Source organism: Phyllopteryx taeniolatus, chromosome 17 (genome assembly GCF_024500385.1).
Source record: "Phyllopteryx taeniolatus isolate TA_2022b chromosome 17, UOR_Ptae_1.2, whole genome shotgun sequence".
Classification (NCBI taxonomy): domain Eukaryota; kingdom Metazoa; phylum Chordata; class Actinopteri; order Syngnathiformes; family Syngnathidae; genus Phyllopteryx; species Phyllopteryx taeniolatus.
The window spans coordinates 15,103,800-15,120,236 of NC_084518.1; the positions used below are offsets into that span (position 1 = coordinate 15,103,800).

At 42.1% G+C, this 16,437-nt stretch overlaps 1 protein-coding gene across 1 annotated transcript; it reads left to right on the top strand.

Moving 5' to 3' along the window:
* Positions 1–1,768: 1,768 nt before the first annotated feature.
* Positions 1,769–16,150, top strand: ncbp3 (nuclear cap binding subunit 3). The gene is made up of 13 exons (XM_061751963.1): positions 1,769–2,035; positions 3,435–3,500; positions 3,596–3,701; positions 5,019–5,144; positions 5,301–5,426; positions 5,496–5,641; positions 9,791–9,899; positions 9,989–10,088; positions 11,087–11,193; positions 11,316–11,631; positions 11,979–12,148; positions 14,738–14,920; positions 15,313–16,150. Exons 1-13 carry the CDS (start codon positions 1,856–1,858, stop codon positions 15,615–15,617), a joined length of 2,040 nt encoding a protein of 679 aa, XP_061607947.1. The 5' UTR covers positions 1,769–1,855; the 3' UTR covers positions 15,618–16,150.
* Positions 16,151–16,437: the final 287 nt, after the last annotated feature.

A 16,437-nucleotide genomic window follows, 5' to 3' on the forward strand; every position in this document is an offset into this window, starting at 1 on the left:
TTAATAGACTAAAAGTAGAGGTAAAGTCAACCATAATTGATTGATTAATTGATTGAGATCTGGAGAAAAAAAAACTGGGACAGGAGCGGCATGGCGGAACATGAAAACCGGGAGCATTGACGATCATGATGCAGCAGAGTCGGAGAACCAAGATATTCCCCATCCATGGCCTTATTTAAGAGATTTATTTTATTTTTTTAATGTTGTTGGCTCCAAAATGAACGCTGGCAAATGACGACGACCTGAGCTCGAGCGGGGATAAAAAACTATGACACTCCAGTTGCAAGGCATAGACTTCGCCTCTACGCTATGCCACCCACTTTTTCTTCTCAGTACAAGTACTACATGTTAATAAGAGAGGTAAACTCTTATTCCGTAATTTTTAAAACAAGTATTGTGTATAATTACAATATATATATATATATATATATATATATATATATATATTATATTTATTTTTAATTATCCATCCATCCATTTTCTGAGCTGCTTCTCCTCACTAGGGTCGCGGGCGTGCTGGAGCCCATCCCAGCTATCATCGGATAGGGCAGGAGGCGGGGTACACCCTGAACTGGTTGCCAGCCAATCGAAGGACACATAGAAACAAACGACCATTCGCACTCACAGTCATGCCTATGGGCAATTTAGAGTCTCCAATTAAATGCATGTTTTTGGGATGTGGGAGGAAACCGGAGTGCCCGGAGAAAACCCACGCAGGCACGGGGAGGACATGCAAACTCCACACAGGCGGGGACGGGGATTGAACCCCACACCTCAGAACTGTGAGGCTGACGCTCTAACCAGTCGTCCACCGTGCCGCCTATTTTTAATTATAATATGTATATATAGGTTTTCTCCGGGTACTCCGGTTTCCTCCCACATCCCAAAAACATGCATTAATTGGAGACTCTAAATTGCCCGTAGGTGTGAACGTGAGTGCGGTTGTTTGTTTGTATGCCCTGCAATTGGCTGGCAACCAGTTCAGGGTGTACCCCGCCTCCTGCCCGATGACAGCTGGGATAAGCTCCAGCACGCCCGCGACCCGAGTGAGGAGAAGCAGCTCAGAAAATGGATGGATATATATATATATATACTTTACATTTGTATTTAAGTACATTTTGATTGTACTTTTTTACTTTTACTTACTAAGTAAAGGAGTTGAATTATTACCTCTGCTTTTACCTGAGTATTCTTTACTCAGGTTTCTGTACTTTAGTCCACAGCAGTGGCAGAACATGCATTTGGTACGTCGGCCTTTAGTGAGTATTTACCCAACTTAATCCACCTCTTACACCACTACCACATCGCAATTATAGATGCAGTAAATACAATACAAAAATGCAATCTAACAGCATGCATCTGTGCCACGTATATCTAGAGCAGTTCAGAATCAATATTCATCTAATAGCAAGAGAAAAACATACATTTAATAAATTCATCATACTCACCAGGGATACTCAGATAGAAAATGTTTGATTGACTAGTCAGATCACATCCTCTCCATTTTGTCAAAGGGGGGGCGGCGAAAGGGCGCCTAGGTGGGGGCACTGGGAGGGGGGGGGGGGCAAGCCCAGTGTTACTGCCCACCCGAGAACTGTCACTGGCTTTTCATTTCACACTGAAACACTATTGGCATTATTTCAGCATTAAAGGAACAACAGTTTGTACATTTTGCACTTCTAGAAAAAAACATATGATTGACCCCTTGCTCAAAAACAGGAGTTCACCTCCCTCTCGCTGGATGCGTCGCATAGTGGTCCCACTGTTCGTGAACGCGGCATGTCACACCAACGAAGAAGAAGGAAGCAGCCAACCGCAGAAGCATCAGGCCGTTGTGGTTTTTCGCAGCAGTGTCATGGCGGCGGTGCGCGGCTTAGGGGTATTGGTGAAATCGGACAGCGGCTCCGACCGCTCCGACTCCTCCGACTCCGAGTCCGACAGAGGTGCCCGCGAGGCCGAACCCATGGAGGTGGAGGAAGGGGAGCTGGAGGCGGAAGACATCTCCGTCAACCGGTCCTTGAAGGAGCTGCTGACGGTAGGTGTCCGCAGTTGGGCCTCACCAGACACGGCGCTGGCGTCTTCTGCGTCCCGAGGAAATGTGCGGGTTAGCCGGCCTGCGTTAGCAACGACCTTCCCTCAGCCCGAGAAACAATCGGTGCCTGTTGTAAACATCAGTTTACTGCATTTATTATGGGTTATTTGAGTCACGTTGGGACGCGGCTGGCAAAATAAAGTCACGCGTTTCTGCCACTTGTTGCCTACTAGCATCATCCTGTGGCGTTGCCTCCAAACTCCCTTCAGGAAAGTGCTCTTTCAACGTTCTTCGCATGTTTAAGAGCTCAAGCGCTTGATTGTTCTTGACACTATTAGATAATTCCGTTGTGCTGTCTAACACCCATTAATTCGGCTCATTCACAATTAGTATATGTATTATTATTTATCGGGTTTTAAGGCTATTTCTGTGTCGTTGCTTCCCTTCACTCGCGTGGGCTTTGGTATAAACAGTTTTAATTTCTCCGCTACTTGCGGCGTTAGTGACATAGCGAATTTAAACGTTTGAGTTGAAGGGTTACTATTCGTACGGATTGAGTTTAGTGATTTGTGTGCGACGAGTGTTTACACTGGGATGAATTAGGATTTGTTTTTAAAGTTCGAAGTCTTCTCAAGATGTTCCCTTAAATTCAGGCATCCACACATTTGTGGCATCATACAATGGCAAGTGGTGAGCACATCTGCCTAAACCCAATTTATAACGTTCAGACGCGAGGCCAACAGTTAATTCATTAATCAACAACTAATCGATTATCAATTTAACTGACAGCTATTTTGATAATTGATTAATCGTATAGAGACCTTGTTTAACTCAAAATTGTCTAAATCCTTGGAATTTCAACCTCTCAATGATAGCAATTCTCAGTTTCTGTAGTTCTCCATGAAAGCAGACTGACGTGCGTTTACTTTGGAAAACAATGATCCATGATGATGATGGTAAACAATGTTGGCTATTTTCCTACATGCACAAACAAGCAACTGAATCATAATTTGTTTGTGCATTTTCAATGTTTTGTTTTAACAAAGGGATGGGTATTAAATTTTTTTTATCAGATTCATCGATTAATCCCAAAAAATTGACAGATTAATTGATTATTAAAATCATTACTTGCAACCCGTGTTCAGACACTTAAAATCTAAAGTTTCGATTTACTGTTGCCCAAATTAAACAGTACCTGGAATTACAATGTACTGCTGTATTTGGTCACTCATTGATTTAGCTGCTTATTAAAATTGAAGCCTTGGCGGAGGCTTGTCCTTGTTTCTACTGCATTGTTTGAGTTCACTCTTCTGGCTCTTATTGATTGAAGATCAAGTTCCCATCCAGGTCAGATCCCCGAGGTCGCGTGTTTGTCACAAGTGGTGATTTGCTCTCTTTGCAGGATACCAGCAGGCGCTATGAGAACAAAGCTGGAGCCTTCATCACCGGGATTGATGTCAATTCAAAGGTTGGGGGGGAAAAAAAAAAAAGAAGACCGCTCCACATGGATGCACATTCTCTGCGGTTATACGTTGAGTGACGTGTTGATTGTGTTTCCACTAGGAGGCCATCGAGAGGAAAGAGAAGCGAGCGAGGCGTTTCCACTTCCAGGGGGAGGTGAGCGCCACTCAGCGCAACATTTTCCTGGATAAAGATGCTGTAAAGAAAGGTAAGAAGTCACGTACACTGCAAAAAGTATAATCTAACCAATCTTAAATATCTCAAATCAAGGCAGAATATACTTATTTGCCAAGATATTTCCTCTTTCTCATTATGACGGGGTGTGGCTGTGTTCAGAATTAACCACTTAGATTCAAACTCATGTTCAATGGAAGTCAGCACACACCTGCTACCAATTAAAGTTCCCGATTACCACCAAATAAAGTTCAGATGTTCTAGTAGACATTTCCTGACATTTTTGTAGTCACATCTTAGAACTCAAGCCGTGGTCTGCAGAAAGCTTCCACAGCATCAAAAGTTAGGAGTCAGGAGAAGGGTTACAAAAGCATATCCAAGGATATAAATGTACCATGGAGCACAGTGAAGACAGTCATCATCAAGTGGAGAGAATAGCAAGATTTGGACGTTTCTCCAAAATCTATGAAAAGACAAGAAGAAAACTGGTACGGGAGGCTGCCAGGAGGCCGACGGCAACCTTGAAGGCAGTGCAGGAATTTCTAGCAAGTCCTGCCAGTTGATTACATTACATTACATTACAATCACCCATCTTTTTCATATGCCTGGGGTAGGGTGGCAAGACGGAAGCCTTATCTTCCAAAGAAAAAAATAATACACAAAGTTTCCCTAATGCTTGTGGGGAAGTTTAACCTTTTTGATCATAATTCCCATAAGGTATGTTTGGTGCAAACACAACAGTGCTCATCACTAGAAGAACACCATACCAAGAGTTGAAGGATGATGGTGGTGGCGGCATCATGCTTTGGGGCTGTTTTTCTTGGCTGGAAATGGGGATATAGTCAAGGTGGAGAGAATTATGTTCCAAATACCAGTCAGTGTTAGTGTTAAACCTTCTGGTTTTGTGCTAGAAAACAAAAACCATGTCAGGAAAAGCCTATTAGAACAGCTGAATTTATTTTGGGATTAATAAGAGGCACTTTAAATGGTGGCACGTGTGCTGACTTTGATCAACATGAGTTTGAATGTGATTGGTTAATTCTGAACACAGCGACATCCTGTTATAAGAGGGTGGGACACTTGTGCAACCACTATCTCAGTTGTTAATTTTTACTTTGCTTCGGTAAAATATTTATTTTTTTCAAATGGGTTGCACAGGTTAGAGGGCACAAGGGTGAAAAAAGTTTTGAAATGATTGATCTTGGTCTAATTTTTTTACATCACAAAAAGAAGTTTGTAGCCTATTCCTTCTTTCATTGCTTTTTTTTTGTTTTTGCCATATAAGCGCTATGAAAATGGATGGTGAACTCCTGAGGTTAATGAATCTTTTGTCTGTTGTAAATGCCTTCAGCCATCCCCAAAATTCGCATGGAGGCCGTCCACGTCACGGGCGTCGATGACATGAGCACCCAGGACGTCTTTGGGTACTTTAAGGAATATCCCCCCGCGCACATTGAGTGGATCGACGACACTTCCTGTGAGCATGCGATTAACCAAATATTTACTTGGTTGTGTAATCTCACACATGATGGGGGGGCAAGCACTCCAGAGACTAACTATTGGTATACAAGCAATAAAAAGTGCATTTTTCATAATATGAACCCTTTAAATTAATACCTGTTGGTTTCCCTAGGCAATGTGGTTTGGCTGGATGACAACACGGCCATCAGAGCATTCATCAACACCAGCCACATGCCTGAGCCTCACGCTGTCGCCACGGATACGGGATGTGTCCACCAGACGGGCAAGCCCAGCAAAAGTCAGTAGAGAAGCAAACGATTACCCAACAGGGTCTGGACAAATGTCTTGACGGGAGGTTTGATCGCAGGTTGTCGGAGTCGAGGGTCGGACGATGATGTTGATGATGACGACGAAGAGGGTGAGGTGGATGAGGAGGTGAAGAAGAGCAGTGAGGAAAGCGCGAAAGACAGCGACGGGGAAGCGGAGCACACGGCGAAGGTGCAGGCTGCTCAGGTAACTGTGTTTTTTTTACAAGAATATTTACAGAAATTCTGACTTGACTATAGGGATGTAACGATACCTATATCTCACGGTTCGGTTGTGTCACGGTCTTTCGGTACGAAAATTATAGCAATATCGTGTGGAAGCTCACAGTATCGCAGGAAGACTCACGGTGGCGCATGCAGGAGATCCGAAAGACCTCTCTTTTTCTTGCCGGCCGATTGCTTCTTGAAGGGCTTTAGTAGTTTACCTGCAGGTTTTTGTGAAAGACTTCAAACCATATATTACTTTACACGTCTATCCAATGTTTACATTCATATACATTGAAAATACTATTAATGCTGCAACAGTAATCATGCTATGCTCATAATAACAAAACTGTCCATTGAGAAATTCTGGTCACCAGTTTGACAGTGTCATCATTTTTATTTATATAGAAATTTTATACTGCCAGCTCACAGTGATTCCTTTGCATAAGTCCAAAATTCAAGTCAAGTAAAAATAACAGGAACACTCGTAATGGCAACACGGGTATAGAAATACAGAAACAGCCAAGTAACAATAAATAAAATAATCATGGGAATCCTTGTTAGTTTCTTTTTCTCCGCTTAGTGATATTCTTAAATTCGGTGGGTCGTCTGATCTGAGGTCAGAGGCGAGGGACCGATGGACCTCTGCTTTACAAAGTGACCGGGACATAGGCTGTGCAAAGCGCCGGTCCGCCAGCGGCCGTTTCTAGCTCTGACGCGCCCCCGTCGTGAACTGCCCAACTCACCTCTTGCCTGATTGATTATGAAGTGACGCTCAAACAGGCAAGGTGCTTTCGAAGTGACGATGATCAATGTGTCCTGCAATTCACATTAGTTGTCACCACTATTTCTTTTATCAGGGGATGAATGTATGCCCCTTATGTAACCTGGTTACAGCTGGCACATCCACTGTTTTATAGGCATAAGTTTCACATTCAACGCATAATTTCAGTTATGTGAGCCACTCAGCTAATCAGTGTATTTTCTGTGATGTCACGTGGGTTACACGGCCAATCAGGTGCTAATATATGGTAACGAGGAAGTGAAGTGAGCGCTCTAGCAACCCTGCTATGCAACGTGCCTATGTATACCCAAAACTACATTTTAAGCACATCGACTCATTATTTTATATCGACACAAGAAAGCAATGGTGTTAAGGCACTTTTGATACCGCAATATCATGATTATTGTGACATTAATACTTAACTACTGTGCTAGTGTAGGTTAGTGATAATAGTGTGTTCTGTCTTGTGTACAAATTCTGGTCATGTTACCGCTGTAAGAAAGGAATTGGGTTGTAAATCCAGGCCCACCATTACATGGAATTGGGATAAAATGACTTGGGACAACAATCACCAAACTGACCTTCTGAGCCACAATATTCATTATGATCATAATTTGGCATATTCAAAGTTTAAAAGTGCTAAAGATTGTATCTGTCGAAGTGTATATCCTGACATTGTGACACATTTCCTTCTCCTATTGCAGTTTTTATTTTATTTGTTGCATGGTATATGAAATGTGATTATGTGAAGCAGTCATTTGAACGATGTACTATCAATATGCTGGAAGACCTTAAATTTGACCCTGGAAAAGAGAAAACATTTGTTCTTTATACAAATAATAAACTAACAACAACATGATGAAATGTAAATGCGCCCTTTGCACAATGGTCATTGCACCGGACTATTGCAATATGAGTCATTCAAACTGCTCTAAGTGCTAGAGGACTCTGCATCTTTTTGCAAAATTGTCCAAAAAAAACAATGTACCGGCATTACCAGATAACTATCAACCCTTTACTGCTCAGTGACTGTTTTTATTTATTTATTTGTTAATGTCTTTATGTCTCAAAAGTGTTCTGTCAATTGATTGTCTGTTGTCGTACTACAGCGGCTCCAACTACCGGAGACAAATTCCTTGTGTGTTTTTTGGACATACTTGACAAATAAAGATGATACTGATTCTGAAATACATTTTAAAAGATTTATTTGTTGCATTATACAACCCCAATTCCAATGCAATAAAAACAGAATACAATTTGCTGCAAGTCATGTTCAACCTATAGTTAATGGAATACACTACAAAGATATTTAATGTTCAAACAGATAAAGTTATTGTTTTTAGCAAATAATCATTAACTTGGAATTTTATGGCTGCAACACGTTCCAAAAAAGCTGGGACAGGGTCATGTTTACCACTGTGTTGCATCACCTTTTCTTTTAACAACATTCAATAACTCTTTGGGAACTGAGGACACTAATTGTTGAAGCTTTGTAGGTGGAATTATTTCCTTCTTGCTTGATGTACAGCTTAAGCTCTTCAACAGTCCGAGGTCTCCATTGTCGTATTTTACGCTTCATAATGCGTCACACATTTTCAATGGGAGACAGGTCTGGACTGCAGCAGGCCAGTCTAGTACCCGCACTCTTTTACTACGAAGCCACGCTGTTGTAACACCTGCAGAATGTGGTTTAGCATTGTCTTGCTGAAATAAGCAGGGGCGTCCATGAAAAATACTTTGCTTGGATGGCAGCATATGGTTCTCCAAAAGCTGTATGTACCTTTCAGCATCAATGGTGCCTTCACAGATGTTACCCATCTTCAAGTTACCCATGCCATTGGCACTAACCCAGCCCCATACCATCACAGATGCTGGCTTTTGAACTTTGCGTCCATAACAGTCTGGATGGTTCTTTTCCTCTTTGGCCCAAAGGAAACGACGTCCACAATTTCCAAAAACAATTTGAAATGTGGACCACAGAACACTTTTCCACTTCGCATCAGTCCATTTTAGATGAGCTCAGGCTCAGAGAAGCCGGCAGTGTTTCTGGGTGTTGTTGATAAATGGCTTTTGCTTTGCATAGTATAATTTCAAGTTGCACTTACGGATGTAGCGTTGAACTGTATTATTATTATTCCTACTTAACTGGCATTGGTTTTCTGAAGTCTTCCTGAGCCCATGTGGAGATATCCTTTTCACATTGATGTCGGTTTTTGACGCAGTGCCGCCTGAGGGATCGAAGGTTACGATTCAATGTTGGTTTTCGTCCTTGCCGCTTACATGCAGTCATTTCTCCAGATTCTCTGAACCTTTTGATGATGTTAACATTGTCCTTAAACTGTTTGTCCTTAAACTGTTTGACTATTTTCTCACGCACTTGTTCACAAAGAGGTGAACCTCGCCCCATCTTTGCTTGTGAATGACTGAGCAATTCAGGGAAGCTCCTTTTATACCCAATCATGGCACCCACCTGTTCCCAATTAGCCTGTTCACCTGTGGGATGTTCCATACAGGTGTTTGATGAGCATTCCTCAACATTTTCAGTCTTTTTTGCCACCTGTCCCAGCTTTTTTGCAACGTGTTGCAGCCATAAAAGTCTAACTTAATGATTATTTGCTAAAAACAATAGTTTATCAGTTTGAACATTAAATATCTTGTCTTTGTAGTGTATTCAATTTAATACAATTTGGAATCATTGTATTCTGTTTTTATTTATGTTTAACACAACGTCCCAACTTCACTGGAATTGGGGTTGTATGTGTACAGCATGTGGAAAATCAGCATACCGTAACATGTTGACCTAATGACAAATGTGCAGTTTAGACTGTTCCTTCATATGACAACCCAGATAAGTGAATGTTCCATATAAAATAAATATAAAGTTGATATAATGTTCAAAAGTCAATGTTCTTTTGTGTTCAAAAGTGTAACTATGAATCTTTTCAGAATCTCACACAATCTAATAGATTGCACCAAGGTCCTATTTAAAGGTCATATTTGGGGAAAAATGTCATGTTTGAGGATACGGCAGAATAAATATATAATATAAAAACGTGGTTAGTGTATTTAAAATGGTATTTATATATCACAGATTTTTACTTATCACGGGGGGTCCGGAAGCTAACGCCAACGATGGCGGGGGGATTACTGTACATACATTTTGTAATTATGTAATGTCGTTACATGTAATTAGTTACTCCCTAACACTGTTGGCCGATACCCGATATCAGGCAATATACAGTATGAAATAAGAACATTGATAGATAGGATATAAATTGTACATGAACATAAATAATAGATGCTAATAGATAATGTTTATCATTAATATTTTTGTTGATATGATCTCAGGGGGACGACCTGTCGCAGGCCGAGACACAATCTCTGCTGAGGAACGACCTGCGTCCTGCCATCAAACCCTTCAAAGGAAACCAGATCCTTCTGCGCTTTGCCACTGAAGGTCTCTCTTAGAGATGCATCTCTGCCCTACCACGTGAGAAAGAGCGGATGTCTGAACTAAACGAGAATTTTTTTTATGTTCGACTTCAGATGACAAAAAGGAGCTGGGTGCTTCCCGCCGCAGTCGTTACTACATGAAGTATGGAAACCCGAATTATGGAGGCATGAAGGGAATCCTCAGCAACTCCTGGTGGGTCCAAACACCTTGTCACCATTTAGAATTTCAGTCGGAATCGAGCCATGCCGCTAATAGTGGAAAAACCACAAGTAATTGATGCCTGACCCCGCCCCCCCAAAAAAAGGTTTATTATTGCCTATATTAATAGTTTAAACTGTAAGTTAATCACAGAATATGATCCCAAAACGGTTAAATATCATCTAAAACTAATCTTACAACCTTATCCTTAAAAATCAATAGCCTTCAGATCTTTGATTTTGAAAAAATTAACCCAAATTGCACGTGTGAATATGGCGACAAGTCTCTGGTAACTTCTCCGCCTCCTCGGTTGAATTTAGCCCCTCCTATGAAATACAAAGCTTGTCTCCAGTTGAAATGTGTCACAAATTCCATGGCATGGCATCAAAGCTGTGTCTAATAGTAGTACAGTAGTTCTTTTAACTTATCAGTTTAATTCTTTCCGTGCCCATGCTTATAACTCAAAACACTCTCAAATCTTTCCCCATTGAAATTAGTTTACTCCCTTCCAGCCCCACCAAAAACACAAAGTATCTTTTTTGTTTTTTTAATGAGAAAAATAGCACTCTACAGTATTATATAACATATAGTAATTATAACATCCAACCACATTCATTCATAGTCATTGTGGGTTAAGTGTCTTGCCCAGAGACATGATGAGGACATGCGCTTAGGAGGGGATACGAACCTCCTGGTTGCAGGAATTACACTTACCCTCTGCACCACACTGGCCCACAAGATGCAGTAATATTAGTCGTTTTTGGCAGAAGATAAAGAATATATGACTGAGTATTGTTAGAATGTCTGTCTACATTTTTTGCTGCACCGTTTGTTAACATATCCTTTGCCTAAACTATTGCCTAATCTATCAAATATTGTAGGTGATTTCGCCAGTAGCCAACCGTGATTGGTGGGGGAACACTTTACACAATCAAGCTTAATAGAGAGTTGTAATACCTATGGTGTGATTGTCATCTTGTGTTTTTCCCCAGGAAGAGGAGGTTCCACAACCGACGGATCCAGCGAGACGTCAAGAGCAAGAAGCCTCTCATTGGCGACAGCATGGGACACACTCCACCGTACACACATCGACACTCTGGTATTTAAAAGAAAAAAACAAAAAAACATGCACAGCAAACAAAACATTTAAGTTGTGACTCATCCGTGTAAAGAAAACAACCAGGAAAGACACCACGACTGACAGACTTCTCTCCACCTCAGCCGACCTGGTCAACCTGCCTGAGGAGCCCATCAAGGAGGAGGAGGAAGAGGAGGAGGAAGACTACGCCGATGAGGACATGGACTCGGACGACCGGGTGGTAGAGTTCAAAGACAAAGGAGACAAAGGTGCCCTGTCCTCTCGACCCCTGCCGGTGGGGCCCCGTAGCAGCCTGGAGCGGTCGCCGCCCCCCTGGTCCGAGTCGGATGAGATGGACTACGACCTGGAGCTGAAGATGATCTCCACGCCGTCCCCGAAGAAGAGCAAGAAGATGACGATGTACGCTGATGAGCTGGAGGGCCAGCTGAAGAGCATTAGGTCAGACCTGCATCATCACTATGTAGCTGTTATGCTTTGATGTTAGAGGTTGCCACAGTTGCCTTTAAAAAAATAATCAAATTATTTAAAAGTAACATTGGAACTTTAATGATTACTTGATTTCAAAAGTATTATAAGGCGTCCCGTCCATTTTGGAGAAAATTTAAGACTTTTAAGTGCGCCTTATGGTCGTGAAAATACGGTAAGTTAGATTCCAAGTAAGGTCTGGAAGGGATCACCCATGCATTCCCTGTATAGTGAGATATCTTGATGGACACCAATAGTGGCACTGTAGTCTATGTGATGTGATGTCAGCCAGTGCTGATCCAGTGTCTTGTCCTGAGCAGAAACAGGGTTGGAGAGTCCGCATCACAAAGCAGGGCAAAGTCCCCGTCACCCAGCAAGGTGACCGACGTGCGGCAGCTGCTCGAGGAGAAGCGACAGGGGCTGTCTCAGCAGCGACAGGAGCTGTCTCAGCACAGACAGCAGCCCCCGGCGGTGAACAGCGGGAAGACAGGTGAGCCCCATTACTGGTTTACAATGTAAAGCACTGGTGTCAAACCCATGGCCCGGGGGCCAAATCCGGCCCGCTGCATCGTTTCATGTGGCCCGCGAAAGCAAATCGTATGCGTCGACTTCATCTCTTGCTAAAATACAAAAACTGCAGATTTAGATTTTGCAAGCATTTAGTTCAGTTTTTTTTTACCAATCCCCCTTTAAAATAAATTTAAAAAGTATTACTGAAAATGTATAAAATTTTTTAGTTTTTTAAACTAGTTATCCGTTAATTTGTTGTGACTATGCAATAATATTTGGGGATCATACATTTGTATGGGTTCATAGTAAGGATGTTCAATATGACTTGTTTTTGGACTGATACTAGTTCAAGTATTCACTCCTAAGTACTCACTGATACCAATATGACTAGTACTTTTAATATATAAAATTTCAATTCACACAATGACAGATAATTGTGAACAAAGATCTTTCTTTCTGACCAACATAATAATTCACCGATGTGTCAAAGGTCGCAGGTAGTGCCAACTACTGCCGATTAGGACTTTTTCAGATTTTTGTCAGATTTAAAAAAAAATAAAAATAAATAAAATAAAATTAATTAAATAAATAAATAAATAAATAAATAAATATATTTTTTTTTGCCTTAAGTATCTGTGGCTGGTATCGGCAGCTTTCGGAAGTACCCTCTACCTTGAAATGAGGCCGGTATCGCCCCAATGCCGACACCTGGTATCGGTACTCGCCCATCCTAGTTCAGTCATAACGGCCCTCCGAGGTAAACCATACCTACGATGGGGCCCACCACAAAAATGAGTTTGACACCTCTGGAGTAAAGGGACACAGCCCTGCTGCGAATAGCAAAAATCTGCCAGTTATTGACGCTAATGTTTATAATTTCCGATAGATGCCGCAAGGTGGGGGCAAAGCACTAGATTTGTCTAAAAGAAACCCCTCCCCTCACTTCAACATAGTCCTTTGGTACAAAGATGACACAAAATGGTGGCAAAACACTACTTTTGTAGAAATTAAGCCCCTTAATTCACTTCAACATAACCAATGCTTTTATTTCTTTGCACAATAACAGTAAATAGGTGTTTTTGGAAGTTAGGTTAAAGAAAATACCGAACCACAAATATGCGGGGGTTCAATTTACAGTGTTTCTCCGCTATATCGTGGTTTATCATGCGGTTTCCAATGGGTTAAGGTTAGGATTAGGGTGGGTTAGGGTTAGTGGGAAACATTAACGCCGCCACACTTAAGTCACATGATACTTTTTTCGTCTGGAAGCAGTAGGGCATGTTCTAGAGGACAGGTGTCAAACTCGAGGGCTGAGGGCCAGATCCGGCCCGCGACTTCATTTTATGTGGCCCGCAAATGCAAATCATGTGCATCGACTTCGTTTCTTGCTAAAATGCCAAAATTGTTACATGTCTTCACTTTTAAAAAGACTAAGGTTTTTTCTTTTCCCTATGATTGTACTCTTCTGATATTTCGGGGGAGGTGGGCAGCCCCCTCTCAAATCAAGATGTGTCAGAGAATCGAAAAGAGGATTTTTATTTTTTTTTTAAATTATTTTGCCACACTGTTGTAACACATTTAAAATATGGCTTGGCATTGTCTTGCTGAAATAAGGAGGATGTCCCCAAAAAAGACTTTGCCTGGAAGGCAACATAAGTTGCTCCAAAACCTGTACGTACCTTTCAGCATTAATGGTGCCTTTACAGATGTGCAACTTACCCATGCCATGGGCACTAACATACCCCCATAGCATCATAGATGGTAGTTTTTTTAACTTTGAGCTGATAACAATCCGGATGGTCCTTTTCCTCTTTGGCCCAGAGGACAGGACATCCATAACTTCCAAAAACAATTTGAAATGTGGACTCGTCAGACCCCAGCACACTTTTCCACTTTGTGTCAATCCATCTCAAATGAGCTCGGGCCCAGTGAAGCCGGTGGCATTTCTGGGTGTTGTTGATATACAGTATGGATTTGGCTTTGCATGACAGTTTTAAATTGCATTTGTAGATGTAACGACAAACTTTGTTAACTGAGAATGCTTTTCTGAAGTGTTCCTGAGCCCACGTGGCAATATCCTTTACACAATGATGCCGTTTTTTAATGCAGTGCCGCCTGAGGCATCGAAGGTCACAGGAATTCAATGTTTGTTTTCGGCCTTGCCACTTACGTGCCGAGATTTCTCCAGATTCTCTGCATCTTTTGGTATTATGGACCTTATGATGAAATCCCTACATTCCTTGCAATTGTACATGGAGAAACTGTTGGACTACTTGCTCACAGTTGTTCACAAAGTGAGGAACCTCATCCCATCCTTGCTTGTGAACAACTGAGCCTTTCGGGGATGCTTCTTTTATACTCATGACACTCACCTGTTTCCAATATACTTGTTTTAAGAATGGATACCAGCAAATCGATGGTGTGTATTATACGTGGGTAGAAGAGAGGTAAAAGAGAAATTTCCCCAGCAGTTGGGAACATATCCCCCCACCATAAATGGGGTTTCACTGTAATGCGAGTCATTTCAAATGGTACGCTGGCAGATGTTTCGCTGTTGATGTTTTTAAAGATGTCCGACAGCGACTTGGGAAGAGGCGCTACTCCCCTGAAAGAAGGCACTCTCCCTCCCCCGTCTCCCCGAGAGACTCGCCTCACCCCACCAGAGAGCCAATCAGTGATGTGCACCGCCGACTGGGTGTTGTCAGCCGGGACAGAGGCGGCTCATCCAAGTCATCCAAAGACAGAAAGACGAGTGAGTACATCCTACGTCCATCCATCTATTTTCTGTATCACTTGTCCTTATTCGGTACATGGGTGAGCTGGAGCCTATCTCAGCTGATTTTGGGGTCGAGAGGCGGGATACACCCTTGACTGGTTGTCAGCCCATTGCAGGACAAACAAACATTCACACCTAAGGACAATTTAGAGTATTCAATGAACCTAACCTGCATGTTTTTGGAATGCATGTATAGAAAATGGATGGAATTTTGAAAATTGAGTGGAAATAAACGGGTGAACGATGGAAGTTTCCACCCATTTGCATTTTAATGATGAAAACAAATGATGTACAGTCTTGCCTGGTCTTAAGTTTAGGTGGGAATTTACTTTAGGGACATAATTTTTAATTCCGACTATTGTGCGCAGGCAGCCTATGGAGCCGACTGGGTGACAAAGAGGAAAAGACAGGAGAGCGCGAACCGAGCAGCGGGTCGTCGGGACTGTTCTCGTCGTCACGGCGCAGCAGGAGACGCCGAGGGAAGAGAGCAGAGGAGGGCAGGGAGGAAGAAGGCGAGGAAGAGGACGACTCAACGCTGCAGAAGGTGTGGGGCGCCATGATCAAGAAGAAGCAAGAGCGCCTCAGCCACAAATTGAAAAAGAGCCGGCTGGACAACCTGCCGTCACTCCAGATTGAGATCAGTCGAGATAGCAGCGAGGACTCTGACGCTTGAGACTAAAACAATTCAATATCGTCTGGATTTCATTGTGGCGCATAGTCAATCCTGTTCATGGATGGATCACTGAGAGGATCTGCTTGGCACATTCTCTGGACCCTCCAACTGGTCCCCCTGGCCCTCCTGTGTCACATTTTCTTTTAATACAGAACATCCAATATTTGCTTTGGGTGGCATTCAACTTTACTTTTTATATTTTGAATTCAATTTCCTTTTTGAAGAACTTTGTACAAGTAACAGAACAATGCCGTTTTTTATGAAAGGACCATTACCCCATGATGTTGTTTGATGACAGGAAGTTAATGAGCAAATATTTTGATAAGGTAATCGTTTTTAGCGTCATGGGAAGCTTCTCAAACGGGACCTAATGTTTTATTTCATCACCGAATATTTGTGTGTGGAACAGTTGTTGACCTGTCTAATACACACGAGGCCTGCCATGCAATTAAAGAAACAAATAAACCGCAGAGGGAAAAAACATTTAACTCACAATACTAATTTTGTATCATAATAAAGTTCCCCACCTCTGAGAGCTCGAAATTTGGTTTGTACATGTTCTAAATGCTTCGTTGTCGTTGCCATGTCATGTTTTTTAATATGCACATGGCCCTCTTGAGGAAAAATTGGCATCACAAGACATCAGTGTAAGCGGTCCCCCCCCCTTTCCTACAAATTGCAGGCAAGACATTTGTTCGTAATGGGCTCACCAAAAAATTAAGTAGCTTGCTAAAAAAAAACTGGTGAAACTGCAGATAGCAGTAATGGACTGATTCTACTTTTGATGAGCATGAATGGATCATGAAGAGAGCTTCCATCT

Coding starts and splice junctions, on each gene's coding strand:
- ncbp3 (XM_061751963.1), top strand. CDS start 1,856: ATGGCGGCGGTGCGCGGCTTAGGGGTATTGGTGAAATCGGACAGCGGC. Junction 11,632..11,978: donor GGCCAGCTGAAGAGCATTAG/GTCAGACCTGCA, acceptor TGTCCTGAGCAG/AAACAGGGTTGGAGAGTCCG. Junction 14,921..15,312: donor ATCCAAAGACAGAAAGACGA/GTGAGTACATCC, acceptor TATTGTGCGCAG/GCAGCCTATGGAGCCGACTG.